The 12,744-nt window shown below is 29.5% G+C and overlaps 1 protein-coding gene across 1 annotated transcript; it reads right to left on the bottom strand.

The window, feature by feature from the left end:
• Positions 1–503: 503 nt before the first annotated feature.
• On the bottom strand, positions 504–2,220 carry LOC105157952 (uncharacterized). The gene has a single exon (XM_011074506.3). It carries the CDS (start codon positions 1,927–1,929, stop codon positions 934–936), a length of 996 nt encoding a protein of 331 aa, XP_011072808.2. The 5' UTR covers positions 1,930–2,220; the 3' UTR covers positions 504–933.
• Between the last annotated feature and the right edge of the window lie 10,524 nt (positions 2,221–12,744).

Here is a 12,744-nt window from a genome sequence, read left to right as displayed (position 1 = left end):
TTTTCAGATTTCATATAAATTATATCCTCAAATCACAAAATTTACAAAAAAAAAAATAAAAGGTTCTATTTCTTAAAGTACTAAAGTGCCAAACACTTGTATAAATTACAGAACTAAATATGATGACCGGTGCAACAGTTTGGTATTAGCTGATTGTCATGTTTTTTGATGACCGGTGCGATATTCGTGAATTAACTGATTGTTAAGCTATTGGTTGGATGTTTAGACGACAGTGATCAAATCCTCTAGAGATTGTATTCCAATCTGCTCCTATGGCAATGCATACAAAAGGAAAGGGCTGCTGACTTGGTTGGGAGTTTTCCTTACACAACACACCAAACCCCAAAGTTTCTAGTTACAATTGTGATCAAAGAAATCCGACAACCTTAACAAATTATAAATTCTGAGTTTTGTTGGCATGAACAAAAACAATGCCCATTACCATGAGATACTCAGATGATTATGTTAGTGCAGGTCTGAAGATTTTACGTTTTGAGCTAAAATTTATAGCTGGTAACAAAAGTGCAACTCCATTCCTTAAACCATTCATCATAGGGACTATTTCTGCTTCTTTCTGGTATGCTAAAGCGGTATCACTTCATACAACATCGTTATCAAGAAAGTCGAAAGAAGCTGCCATTGCCGTTGCTTTTTTCATACAAACTTGGCTAAAAGTTACTTACAGAATCTACAATTTCTTTTTGGCAATTCCCAACTGGGGAACTATGCTGCTGGAAAGTGAAAGAATGAACAAAGATGTGATGATCCTCTTACCTTCTGTCGTTCCGTTTGAACTTTCTGGCAGACCAATTCCAATACACATCTTTCTGCAGAAATTACCAAAACTTTCCTCTATCGACAGTATAGAAAATTATCACTGTTTCTAACTTTATTGTGTGGGGAATCTGTGTGATTTATCACTGAGAAAAGCAACTACAGCAGCAATTCTAACCTCTTAATTTTCCCGAGAGACTTGTTGTTTCTTTCCTGGATTTCTATCTCATCGATCTGGTAATCCGGTTTGCAGCTTTTCAAGAATGCAAAACCAAGAATTGTATCAAGAACAAGTAGTATAGCATACACGTAAGCAATGAGCATCGCCTCCAAGACTATGGACGAATCGGGAGCCATAGCTCGTCCGTATGCTCTCACGACACGGTACTGAAACAGAGCTTCAACTGCAGCCAAGGCCATGTTGATCGGAACCGCTAAAGAGAGAGCAGTTGCGGTTCTGCCCCGGATCAGAACACAAGCCTTGAGAATCGAGTTGAACCCACCTTGCCTCTCTATTCCCGAAACGAGCAGTGCCAGATTACATATGATGTAGGCATTGGCAAGAATGATGGAGTAGATTATAGCTCCTGTTGCTGATAGCAGCAGCAGCGGTCCATGAGATGAAAGGCCTACGGCGTCAAACAGATTGAAAGATATGATCAAGAGGCAGAAGCAAGTGGCGTTTACCGAAAGGATGAACAATGAGTTGCAGAGTTGGGTGATGAAGAGGGGATTGAAGATCATAACCCAAGAAAAGAAAGCATGTCTTTGAGCAGTTTTTTGATGCTCGAGGGCTCTTATAACGGAGGCCTTGGCGAGGAGGAGGAAGGAGAGGGTAAAGGGCAAGACGATAAGAAACGAAAGAACAGTTTGGGAGAGCTTGAGATTGAGAATGGCGAATAGTTCCGACGAGGGAGGGAAGCCTGCAGCGAGAAAAACTGATCTTAAGCGACCGTGGACTAACGGGAAGAGGGACGAAGATGAGACTAGGGGCTGTGAGAGCAGAGCTGAGACGGCGAAAGGGACGGCGAGGAGTGATGGAGCTGAGGTGAAGAATTGGAAATTTTGAAGGAAAGTGAAGATTGATTTTCTCATGATTCTTGAAGCCTTCCCCATTGGAAAAGATGAGTAGTAGTAGGAGCAGTGTTCTTGCATTGGTATAAGTTCTTGAGGGAGGGTGTATAGGTACAGGTGGTTCAGCAATGTGGTGTGTGAATAGAAGTTATAAAATGAGGTTGGAATGAGATAGTAAGAGTGTAGTTTTCATGGTAGTTTGGTTGGGGGTGTTGCAATTCTTGTAGTGGAAATGGATTGGCCAACTACTAAGAACTAACACTGTTTCTGCTTTGCTTTTTCTTACCAACTGACTTTGTTTGGACTAATTCTGGTTTCTGTCTTCTGTCTTAATCCACACCCCAATATATTACATACACTTTCCTCCATTGTAATCTGATTATGAAAAGAATCTGGAGCTCTCTGTAATCATATTTTATATTACAATTTTCCTCCTTGTAATCTGATTTTAGACAGGCTGACCATCTTTTTGTCATTTTATAGGAATGATGACATTTATACCCCTTATTTATGTTCTGTTTATATAAATCATTCTGTCTTTTGGATAATTACACCTACATTCCTCAAAACGTCAACATCATTACACAAATTATTCCTACTTTTTGGCTGTCAGTAGTTATTTCTATAATTATATAAAAAGGTGGCAGTAGTTTGTGTAAACAAACCATAAGTCAAGGGGTGTTGATGTAATTACTCCTATTTTATACTACAAAAATTCCTCCATTGAAATATGATTTTAGAGAGACTCTTACCATCTTTAAAATATAGGGATAATTAAATTTGCACCCACTGATATAGTGTGTTTATAAAAATCATTTCTATCTTTTGGATAATTTTGTATATACTCATCAAAAAGCTTAGCATCCTTTACATAAATCAATCTTGCTTTTTGAAAATTATGTATATACCCCAAGAAATTTCAGCATTATTATACAAATTATCCTTATTTTTTGACTGTCAATGAGTCGTTCCTATAATTAAGCGAAAGCTAGACATACTTGGTGTAAATAGAGCATAGGTAAGGATGTAAATGTAATATGTGTAATTTATACAACAAATTGTAATCTGATTATAAAGGGAATCTGAAGCTCCTTGTAATCATATTTGATATTACAAATTTCCTCCTTGTAATCTGATTTCAGGGAGAATTCAAAGCCCCTTTTGATCATGTTCCCCTTGTAATTAATTTCCTCCTCACAATCTGGTGTTGGGAAAATTTTTTATTCAATTCAGATTTGGGCGGATTAAATTAATTATATGGCAAATATAATACACTTGTCATGTAATTGATCGCTTCTCTTGAACTGTACATCAATCATACAGCAATTGTCTTACGCTTAGCCTATAATTGGTTTTGGTCTAGTCAAACTTGATTCGAGTTAAAATTTTCCATGATCCAGAGCCCCTTATTACGTGTTTTATATTTTGAATTTTCACTTTGCAGTCAAATTCCTAATTGAATTTGTAACGTGAAACATGATTAATTTATAGGTTTTTAGAGTCGAAATTCTTTTTCACTATATTTATATTTTTTTTCTTGAAAGATACTGATATTTCAAAATTAACAAACGCTCGATTATAACATTAAATACTCAATAAATCAATATTTATAAATTATTCAATAACTTCAAAGCAAATCAACTATGTGAAGTTTTGCTTTAATTCATAGAGATTTTGGGACCATAAGGAAGCTTTTTTGAGATGTGAGTCATAATTTTGGTACAGGACATGTAAACATCATTACTAGGTGAGAACTCACTTAGGAACTAAGGGAGGCTTTTTGATGTGTTGCTTCCAATTGAAAACACCACCCCCCCCCCCCCCAACCCCCACTCCCTATCCCCCCCTTTTTCTTAATTTTTTGGCATGATGTCTTAGAACACACTCTTGGCTGCAATAACACCAACTGTTTTTAATTAGGAATTAATTAAGGGCTTAATCCACTATCCCTTTTCTTTATGGAATTATTTTCCTTTTTCTATAATGCCATTAAATTATATATATTAAATGATAATAATATTAATTCTTTTTTCGTTCATAATTAGTGACATATTTATACAGGATAATTATATTTACATTTCTTGATTTGTTATTTATTTATACAAATTACCCTTGAAACAAAAATACCAGGAATAGTTTGTGTAATAATATTGATATTTTTGGAAATGTACGTATAATTTTCTGAAAAAAATATGGATGACTCATGTAAATTGTCGTTTTTAGTGGATATATATTGATTTTTTAAAAAGACAGTAATATATAACTATAAAAAAAATACAAGCAACCTCCTTGTGATATCTCAAATGAGCAAATAACCCCCTTATAAAAAAATAAATAACGATTTACCTCCCTGTATTTTTAAAAATATAATAATTTACCCCCCTTATAATTTTTAAAATGAAGCAATTTACCTCCCTATATAAATTGCTATTATATATGAAGAAGTGCAGATGTAATTATCCCGGTTCAGAGTGGCATTTGTTTGGTGCAATGAAATCTCTAGGTTTAGTGTTAAATGTTTATAAATGTTGACATTCGTTTGGTGCACACTACATCTCTAGGTTTGATTTTAATGTTTATAAATGTTATCATTTTATCAAAAAGAATTATGAAAATGAGGGCGGGCTAAGAGGGTGTTTGGCGAAACTTATTTATAATATTTTATACACTTTTACGTATTTTGTAAGATATTTTTAGAATTTATAAATTATTAAATATTATTTAAAAATAAATTCTTAAAAATATCTGGATAAAATAAAATTTTAAAACTTATAAGATGTTAATAATAATAAATTTATAATTATTACAATCAAAATCTACACAATTTGTTGAAAATGATCTTAAAAATAAATTGGAAAGTCCTTATTTTTTTCGAATGAGCTTACGAGCTTCGTTTATCAAAATTTTATCGAATACTTTTTAGCATCTTATAAGATATTTTTAAAGAGCTTATAAGTCTGCTTAAACACCCTCTTAATCACATATTAATGTGTCTAGAGCTTATTAATTAATTAATTAATTGATTAGGTGATAAAATCAAGAAGCCATAATGGAAGTTTGGTGGGCAGTACTTTGACCTTATTTAATTATTAATGTTTGGTTGGTGCCTATAAATTAGCTGAGGTGGCATTTTCTTTCTTTATTATTATTAATAATAAAATAATAATAATAATAATGATAAGGATATTCCCATATCTGATTTGTTTTATATCAATTTACTAATTAAGACTTTGTTTGAGTGAGTTTTATAATATATATTCTTGATATACTTTTATAAAATATTTAAAAATTTATCAATTATTATAAAAAATTTACTTAAATGCTTTTTAGAAATAACTTATACGTTTCTACGTCTTAGAAGATATTTTAAAAATTTATAAAATGTTGAAATTTATTTTAAAAATAATTAAGCTCATAAATCATTTAAATAAAGTAATATATTTAAGCTTATAAGATACAAAAATATCTTATAAAATATTAAAATATTTAGCATAATAAAATCTTGTATCGATAAAATAACCAAAAAGGATATAGTACCACTAGCATCACATAAATTATTATTTCTTGATTATTTTGTGTTTAAATATTTTTAAAATAGTGCATATTGGTTTAACTCTAAAAAAACTTTAATAAATAATTTTTTTTCAAGAATAAAAAAATAATGAATTATTATCTAAATATTTGCTAGTTGAATATTAATATACATATATAATTGATATTTTTTTATCAATGACAATTTTTAGTCGTATAATTTATAATATCTTGAATTTATATTTTCTTAGTAAATATAATATCAATATAATCCTTTTCTAGTTAATATAAAATTTTTTAATACTAAATAACGAAGAATTTTCTATTTTTCAAATGCAAGAAAAAGTATTTTCTTATGCGTGATGTTGAATTTAGTTTAAATGTAATTTTCAGAAAAATGAAAATTTGATTTTGTCACACAACATTTCATTTATATATATATATATATATATATATATACTATAAAAACAGATGAAAGCCTAATGAAGACTAACGAAATGGGCTAAATGTTAGACGACCGTTAAAATCAAGAGGGTATTGGTAATTTTTCAAATAACGAGAAAATACTCATAATTATACAAAACTTTAGGAGAGGTCGTTGTAATTTACCCTAATTAATTTACCATGGTATATATTGAATGCTCACAATCAAAATTTAAACTTTCATATTGACCAACGAGTTCCACACATGACTTAAAAGTTGATATCATTAGATGAATAACACATCAAGATTTTATTTATTAAATATAAAAATGAAATAAATATTACATATATGATGTATATAGTAGAAAATAAAATAAAATACTAACTTTAGATACAAAATTCAAAAAATATATATATATATATTAAATTTGTTGAAAAGTAATAGAAGTAGATTAATTGGGTCAGTGTAGCGATCATGCACCTGACCATATAAGAGTTAGGGCATAGGCCACCTCTAATTAATTATCACACCCTAATTAATTTATATTTTATTTAAACATTTTGTGCATTGTCAATTCCTTTAATTATATCATTTTTTTTTTCAGTTTCCTTTTTCTTTTTTTTTTTTAATTAGAATTACGTTACATTTGTGCGTAGATCGAATGTGAATAAATTAATAGAATTAATTAATAAAATCCCTAAATTAAAATACTGATATTAATTTATTTTAATTTAAGGGTTAATTATATTTAAACCCCACTAAAAATGTGAAACTACACTTTTTTTTCCAAAAAAAATTTATATTACACGTACATCCCCTCTAAAAAGGACCCGATTCATCAATGTTTGGACAAAAAATGCTGGTGTTAGCCAAAAAAAAAAAAAAAAAAGAATTACATATGACTCAATTTTATCTCTCGTCCATCATTTTTATGTAATAATTTCGTACTTATAAGGTAAAAAAATATAATAATATTAACCTCACTCTGTATACATATATATTACGTTTATCCTTTAAAAAGTACAAATTAAATGAGAGACAAAATTAAAAATATGTGTAATTTTTTGAGTAAAAATTAGTAATTTTTCATCAAATTCTAACAAAAAAAGGTCATATGTAAATGAATTTTTTGGTAATATAATTTCAAAACTTTTTAAATATATATATATATATATATAAAATTTTTCATTTTGTAAGAGTATCTAAATTTCACTAACCCTTAATTTAAATATTTGCGGCCTTATCGGAATAGTCCCAACAAAGAGAAGTATCTTGTAATCTTATTACAAATACATATGTACACTGATACACACACGTGTTGATCCACATCTCCTTAACTCTGAATTTTACAAAAATGCCATAATCCCCAAAACGCTCAGAGGTAGCGTCTGTTCGTTAGGGTCGGAGCGGGTCAACCTGACCCGAATCCACGCAATGATGTCATCTTTGATTCTGATTGTCCAGTATATTTGAGGTCAACCGTTGATGCCACTTTGATATGACTGGGTCAAGTGTAACATTCGTATAAATATTTCGAATCTTCGGATTGTTGGTGAGTATTATATACTTTGATCAATTTTAATTATTTAGGCATCCGAAGATCTATTATTAGGGTTAATTAAAGATATTTTTGACCCATAACTATAGTTGCAGATCTCAAAAATAAAAGATTGAAAAGAATAATAACCTGAGAATAAATGCGATCAGTTTTTCACTACAAAAAAATTGAGTTTTTACTATATTATAAATAATCAATACTTAAAAAACTGTGGTAAATAAATATTATTAACCACGGGTAAATAAAATCAAAAGCAAAAACTTAAAATTTTACCACGATTAATCAATATTCCTTATAATTTTTAGCTATAGCTAAAATATTTGTCATGATTTTAGCCATGGGAAGCTGTGGCTGATTAGTACTTGCCACAATTTTTTTTAGCAAAATTGCAAAAGTGTTCCTGTATGTATAGGGGGGTGACAAAATTTGTCCTATAAGTATTGGATTGATAATTTTGATCTTACAAGTTTTAATTTAGTGGCAATTTTGGTCTTCTCAATCAAAAGTACTCAAAAATTGCCTGGATAAATTGGGGCTTAAGGTCCCGACTGACAACTGGTGTCAACTTAAATACGTGGCACCTTATGTTGTTGCTGAGATGGCGTGGGGTGTGGATGTGGTCGGGAGCTAAGCCCATGGCGAAAGATGGTGACAAGAAGGAGTTTCGAGGGGTAGGAGTTGACGACAAAGAAAGAATGCCCAAATGCTCGAAAGTTGAAGAAAACTAAAATTAATTGGTGGGAAATGATTGTTGGACGTTGGGCTTTCCAATGGGGACGGTCTCAAGGTGGGACGACGCCAAATGGGAAATTGAAGGTGGAAAGTTTGGAAAATCGCTACAGTGATGCAAAAATCGCACCGGTGAGATGTGGCTGATGAGCTGATGAAAAAAGATGAGAGATGGTGCGTTAGGATCGTTGGCGGATGGTGAAACTTTTGAAAGAGGTCCAGTGCCATGGGTCGAACACTTGCCGCGAATCGGAGGAGAAAACATTTATTGTAGAAAATTTGTTAAACACCCCAAATCTTTCTTACTTGATTTACACATTTTTTTCCACCCCCACTCCACGTTAGCATCCACGTAAGATGATGATTGTATAAGTAAATTTCAATTGGCAGCCAGAACCCTAAGCCCCAATTATCTTGCTAAAATCTCGTAAACTTTTATCGAAAAGACTAAAATTACCACTAAATACTATAATTATCAATCCATTACTTACAAGACTAATTTTACCAAGTCCTATACATACAAAACCAATTTTATAATTTTACCTTTTTTTTAATTATAATAATCGACGGGAACGAAAAATTATATCTTTTTTCGTAGTGATTATAACTTTGCTCCGAAAAGCTCAACGTCAAAGTAAGATCACGAGACACTACAAAAGTGTACATTGCATGTAAGTGAGGAACAAATGACGAAATATTTATCATGTGATTACTAATGATTTAACCCTTTGAATTGTGAGCAAAAGGGTTTGTAATCATCCTCTTAATTTACGCAACGTTATATATGTTTACTTTAAGGTAAGTAATTGTAAGAACAGTAGAGCAAGCCATCAATTTCATTTTGAAAGTAAAATAAGGAGAGAAAAGAACAGGATTATTTGTGCTTGTGAGGTGTAAGATTTGACGTCTCTTGCGATTTGATTGATGTCCCGTTGTGTGGGCATATATATTATTCGTTCTGATTTTATATGAATATTACGATTTTATCATAAAAAAAACGTTTTGCTAGAAAGATAAGACTTTAAGGGATTTATAAAAACTCAAGTTCCTCGTTTACAGTTAACTATATCATCAAACATTAATTTACAAACATTGTTCTTAAATTTCTATCATCTAAACATATTCTTTTGCTCAAAAGCAACATGATTGCAGAAGTGGTATATGCCAAAACAATAAAACACTAAATTTCATCATGATTTTCGGAACGGAGTTTGTTGTGATGGAAAATTTTAACAGAAATTGAGTTTGATGGAATTGCAGTGACACAGTCGATTATGACAAGTAAAATATAGGGCCCTATAATACATGTTACATCCGACTTGCTATTATTCCTATAGGGAAAATTATTATTTTAGTCCGCTAAATATGCCTAATTTTAATTTTAATTTGATAACTATGTTCATTTTTTATTTAGGTCCAGTAACTTATGAAATTACTTAGTTTTAGTCCTCTGGCAGATTTTCGGACAATTTTACCCCTATCCAACTTTTGAAAGGCAGTTTTAGTCCATATGCACTCATAAGAGTAAAATTATCCGAAAATATACCAGAGGATTAAAAGTAAGCACTTTCGTAATTACTGGATCTAAACAAACATGAACATAATTATCGAACTAAAATTAAAATTAGGCATACTTAACGGATTAAAATAATACTTTTCCCTATTCCTACATGTCGCCTTAGTATTCCAAAGAGTCGTAATCCATGTTGCTAATGTTCCGATCTTCTAACAAGAATCAGGGGGCTCGTTCGACCTGAGGTTGGTTAGACGCGAGGCTGAACATGTCCCGCCTCGCCCTATGCAAACTAACCTTAATGTCCAAATATTGCTGCGGGCCGACTTGTATGACTAGATTTTTTAATTAAAAAATAATAATTAATTATACAATAAATATAATAATATTTTTTTATATAATTATTAAATATTTTCACATCACTTATGTTTTTTTTTTAATATATGTAAATTCGAATCATGATTGTTTGTATATATGTATATATATATTTGTACAAATTTACGCATTTTTAGTGTAAGGTAAAATTTACAACTCTATAAGATAATTAGATGAAGATTAGTTTATATTATATATTATAATTTTCATAATTAATCTGAAAAAAATCTTTTAGAACAAGCAAGACATTGGAACAAAATTATCAGAATTGATATACATATTAGATAATAATAAATTTTATTTTATCACAATAATAACTTTTATAGATTTATGAAATTATACATGTAAAATTGCTAAAAAGTCAGTGATAGAAATACTATGACACACCATATATAATATATTGTCAAACAATCATTATTGATAAATTTTTGTTGTTATTGTACTATCATGATCGTGATTGATGTATTATTAATATTGCAATTTTGAATATTTAAATGCAAATTTTTATCTCGTGGCATATTAAATTAGAGACAATTGTCAATAATGATTTTTTTTCTTATAAAAGATTTAATTCCTAATAATAAATTGAGCATGGAACACTGTGTATGATCAATCCAAAACAAATTTTATAGCTTTTATATATGCCAAGTCAAGAGGGGGGGGGGGGGGTCATTTGTCTTATATATCTATATATATATATGTGCTATTAAAAATATATAGAAATAATTACACTTAGATCCTCTCTAAAAATATAAAATTGTACTTTTGCCTAAAAATTTTTTAAAATCAAACTTGCACTGCCTTCGGGAATTCTCTGTTTACAATTTTACCCTTTCTGTTGGGTTTTGAATAGAAAATATTGATGTAATAAAAGAAAATTACACAAATTTTTACTTTTCGCCTCATTCACCATTTCATACAAATTATTGATAATGTGATTAGTTTTTTCATTCATCAACGATGATTTTTTATCTAATGTCAATAATTTGATGACAAAATTTTATTACAATTACATCTGTTTGGTTTTTTTATATATTGCATTAGTTGTCCCTACAAGTACAAAAATATTTCTAGGGTATTTTTGTCAATAAAAATTTATAAAATGTCGAATGAAAGGAAAATTGAAAGTTTAACATCAGTATCTTTTGTCCACTACAAAAACTGCAACATTTGGCTAAAACATTTGCCATGTATAAAGCCATGGCAAATATTTTTCCCATGGCAAATAACTTTTTCTTGATGAAAAATCTATGTTTTTGCATTGATTTATTTAACCATGGTCAGTAAAAATTATTTACCATGATTTTTAATCCATAGTTATTAAAATTATAGCTAATAGTCATTTTTTTTTCTAGTGGTCCAAGCCCTGATAGAAATATATAATTGTCATTGAAAATTTTGTAGACGGGGTGTAAGTATAATTTTAAAATTTATTTGGGATAAAATATAATTTCACATTTATAGAGAGTATATATGTAATTTACTCTTAAATATATTATTAAATGTTATCTTCACCCATATCCTTAATTCGTTCTTATCATATAATTATAACACAAATAAAAAAAAAATTCATAAAATTAATATTCTGACAGCTCAGATTACATTTTTAACAAAAAAGTCAATTTATAAATTAATAAAAGAATCTTTGGATTATATTTCCACCAACCATTGGATTTCATTGTCACTTTGAATGATTACATATATATATATATGATACACAATACAGAAATAATGGAAGTATGATGAATGGATAACGCTTGTGACATATCTCACATGAAATAAGATTACCCTAATTCTAGATTATCATTATTTTTTAGGCTAAGTTGCATTGACGTCCTCGAAGGTTAGATAAAAATATACAAATATCTTTTATCTTTTGTAAAATTATAGCTGCACGCTGAGGTTATAAGTGTAATTACAACTACACCTTCTATTCAAATGCAAAACTTACACAAAAACCCTCTGAAAAATATTACACTAGAAGTCTGAGGGAGTGTAGCTGTAATTATATAAAATACAGAGAATATTTGTGTAGTTTTTGATATAATCTAAAAAAATTTCAATATAATTTACCCTATTTTTTAAAAAATGGTCAATTATTACATCATATGACAAATCAAGATATGTAAGGTCCTTCACATATATCAGTAATTTTATAACAATCAAATCAACACAAATCACAAACTACAAGACTATAAGAATATAATTTTTAGTGTTAATTATACGTAGATTTATTCTAAAATGTTACACTTTCTTTAAAAAAAAATTTAAAATTATACTTACATTCTGTTCGATAATTTTTTATTAAGCTTTGAACAGAAAATATTAATATAAGTGAAGAAAAATACAAAAAAATTTAATTTTGCTTCTTAGTCCGTTAAGTATGCCTAATTTTAATTTTAGTCCGATAACTATGTCCATTTTTTTTATATCCAGTAACTCTCGAAATTGCTTACTTTTAGTCTTCTGGCAGATTTTCGGACAATTTTACCCCTATGCAACTTTTGAAGGGCAGTTTTAGTCCATATGCACTCATAGGGGTAAAATTGTCCGAAAATCTACCAGAGGACTAAAAGTAAGCAATTTACTAAGTTAATGGACCTAAACAAAAATGGACATAGTTATCGGACTAAAATTAAAATTAGACATACTTAGCGGATTAAAATAATACTTTTTCCATAATTATATTTAAAAATTTTGATAATTATAGTTTTAATTGATGAGGAAACCATTTATTTTGTTCTTGGTAATTCATTTTTAAATTTA

This window comes from Sesamum indicum, linkage group LG3 (assembly GCF_026168435.1).
Source record: "Sesamum indicum cultivar Baizhima isolate 11 linkage group LG3, ASM2616843v1, whole genome shotgun sequence".
NCBI lineage: Eukaryota > Viridiplantae > Streptophyta > Magnoliopsida > Lamiales > Pedaliaceae > Sesamum > Sesamum indicum.
Note: the sequence above shows the minus strand (reverse complement) of the source record. Positions and strands in the feature narration are given on the sequence as shown.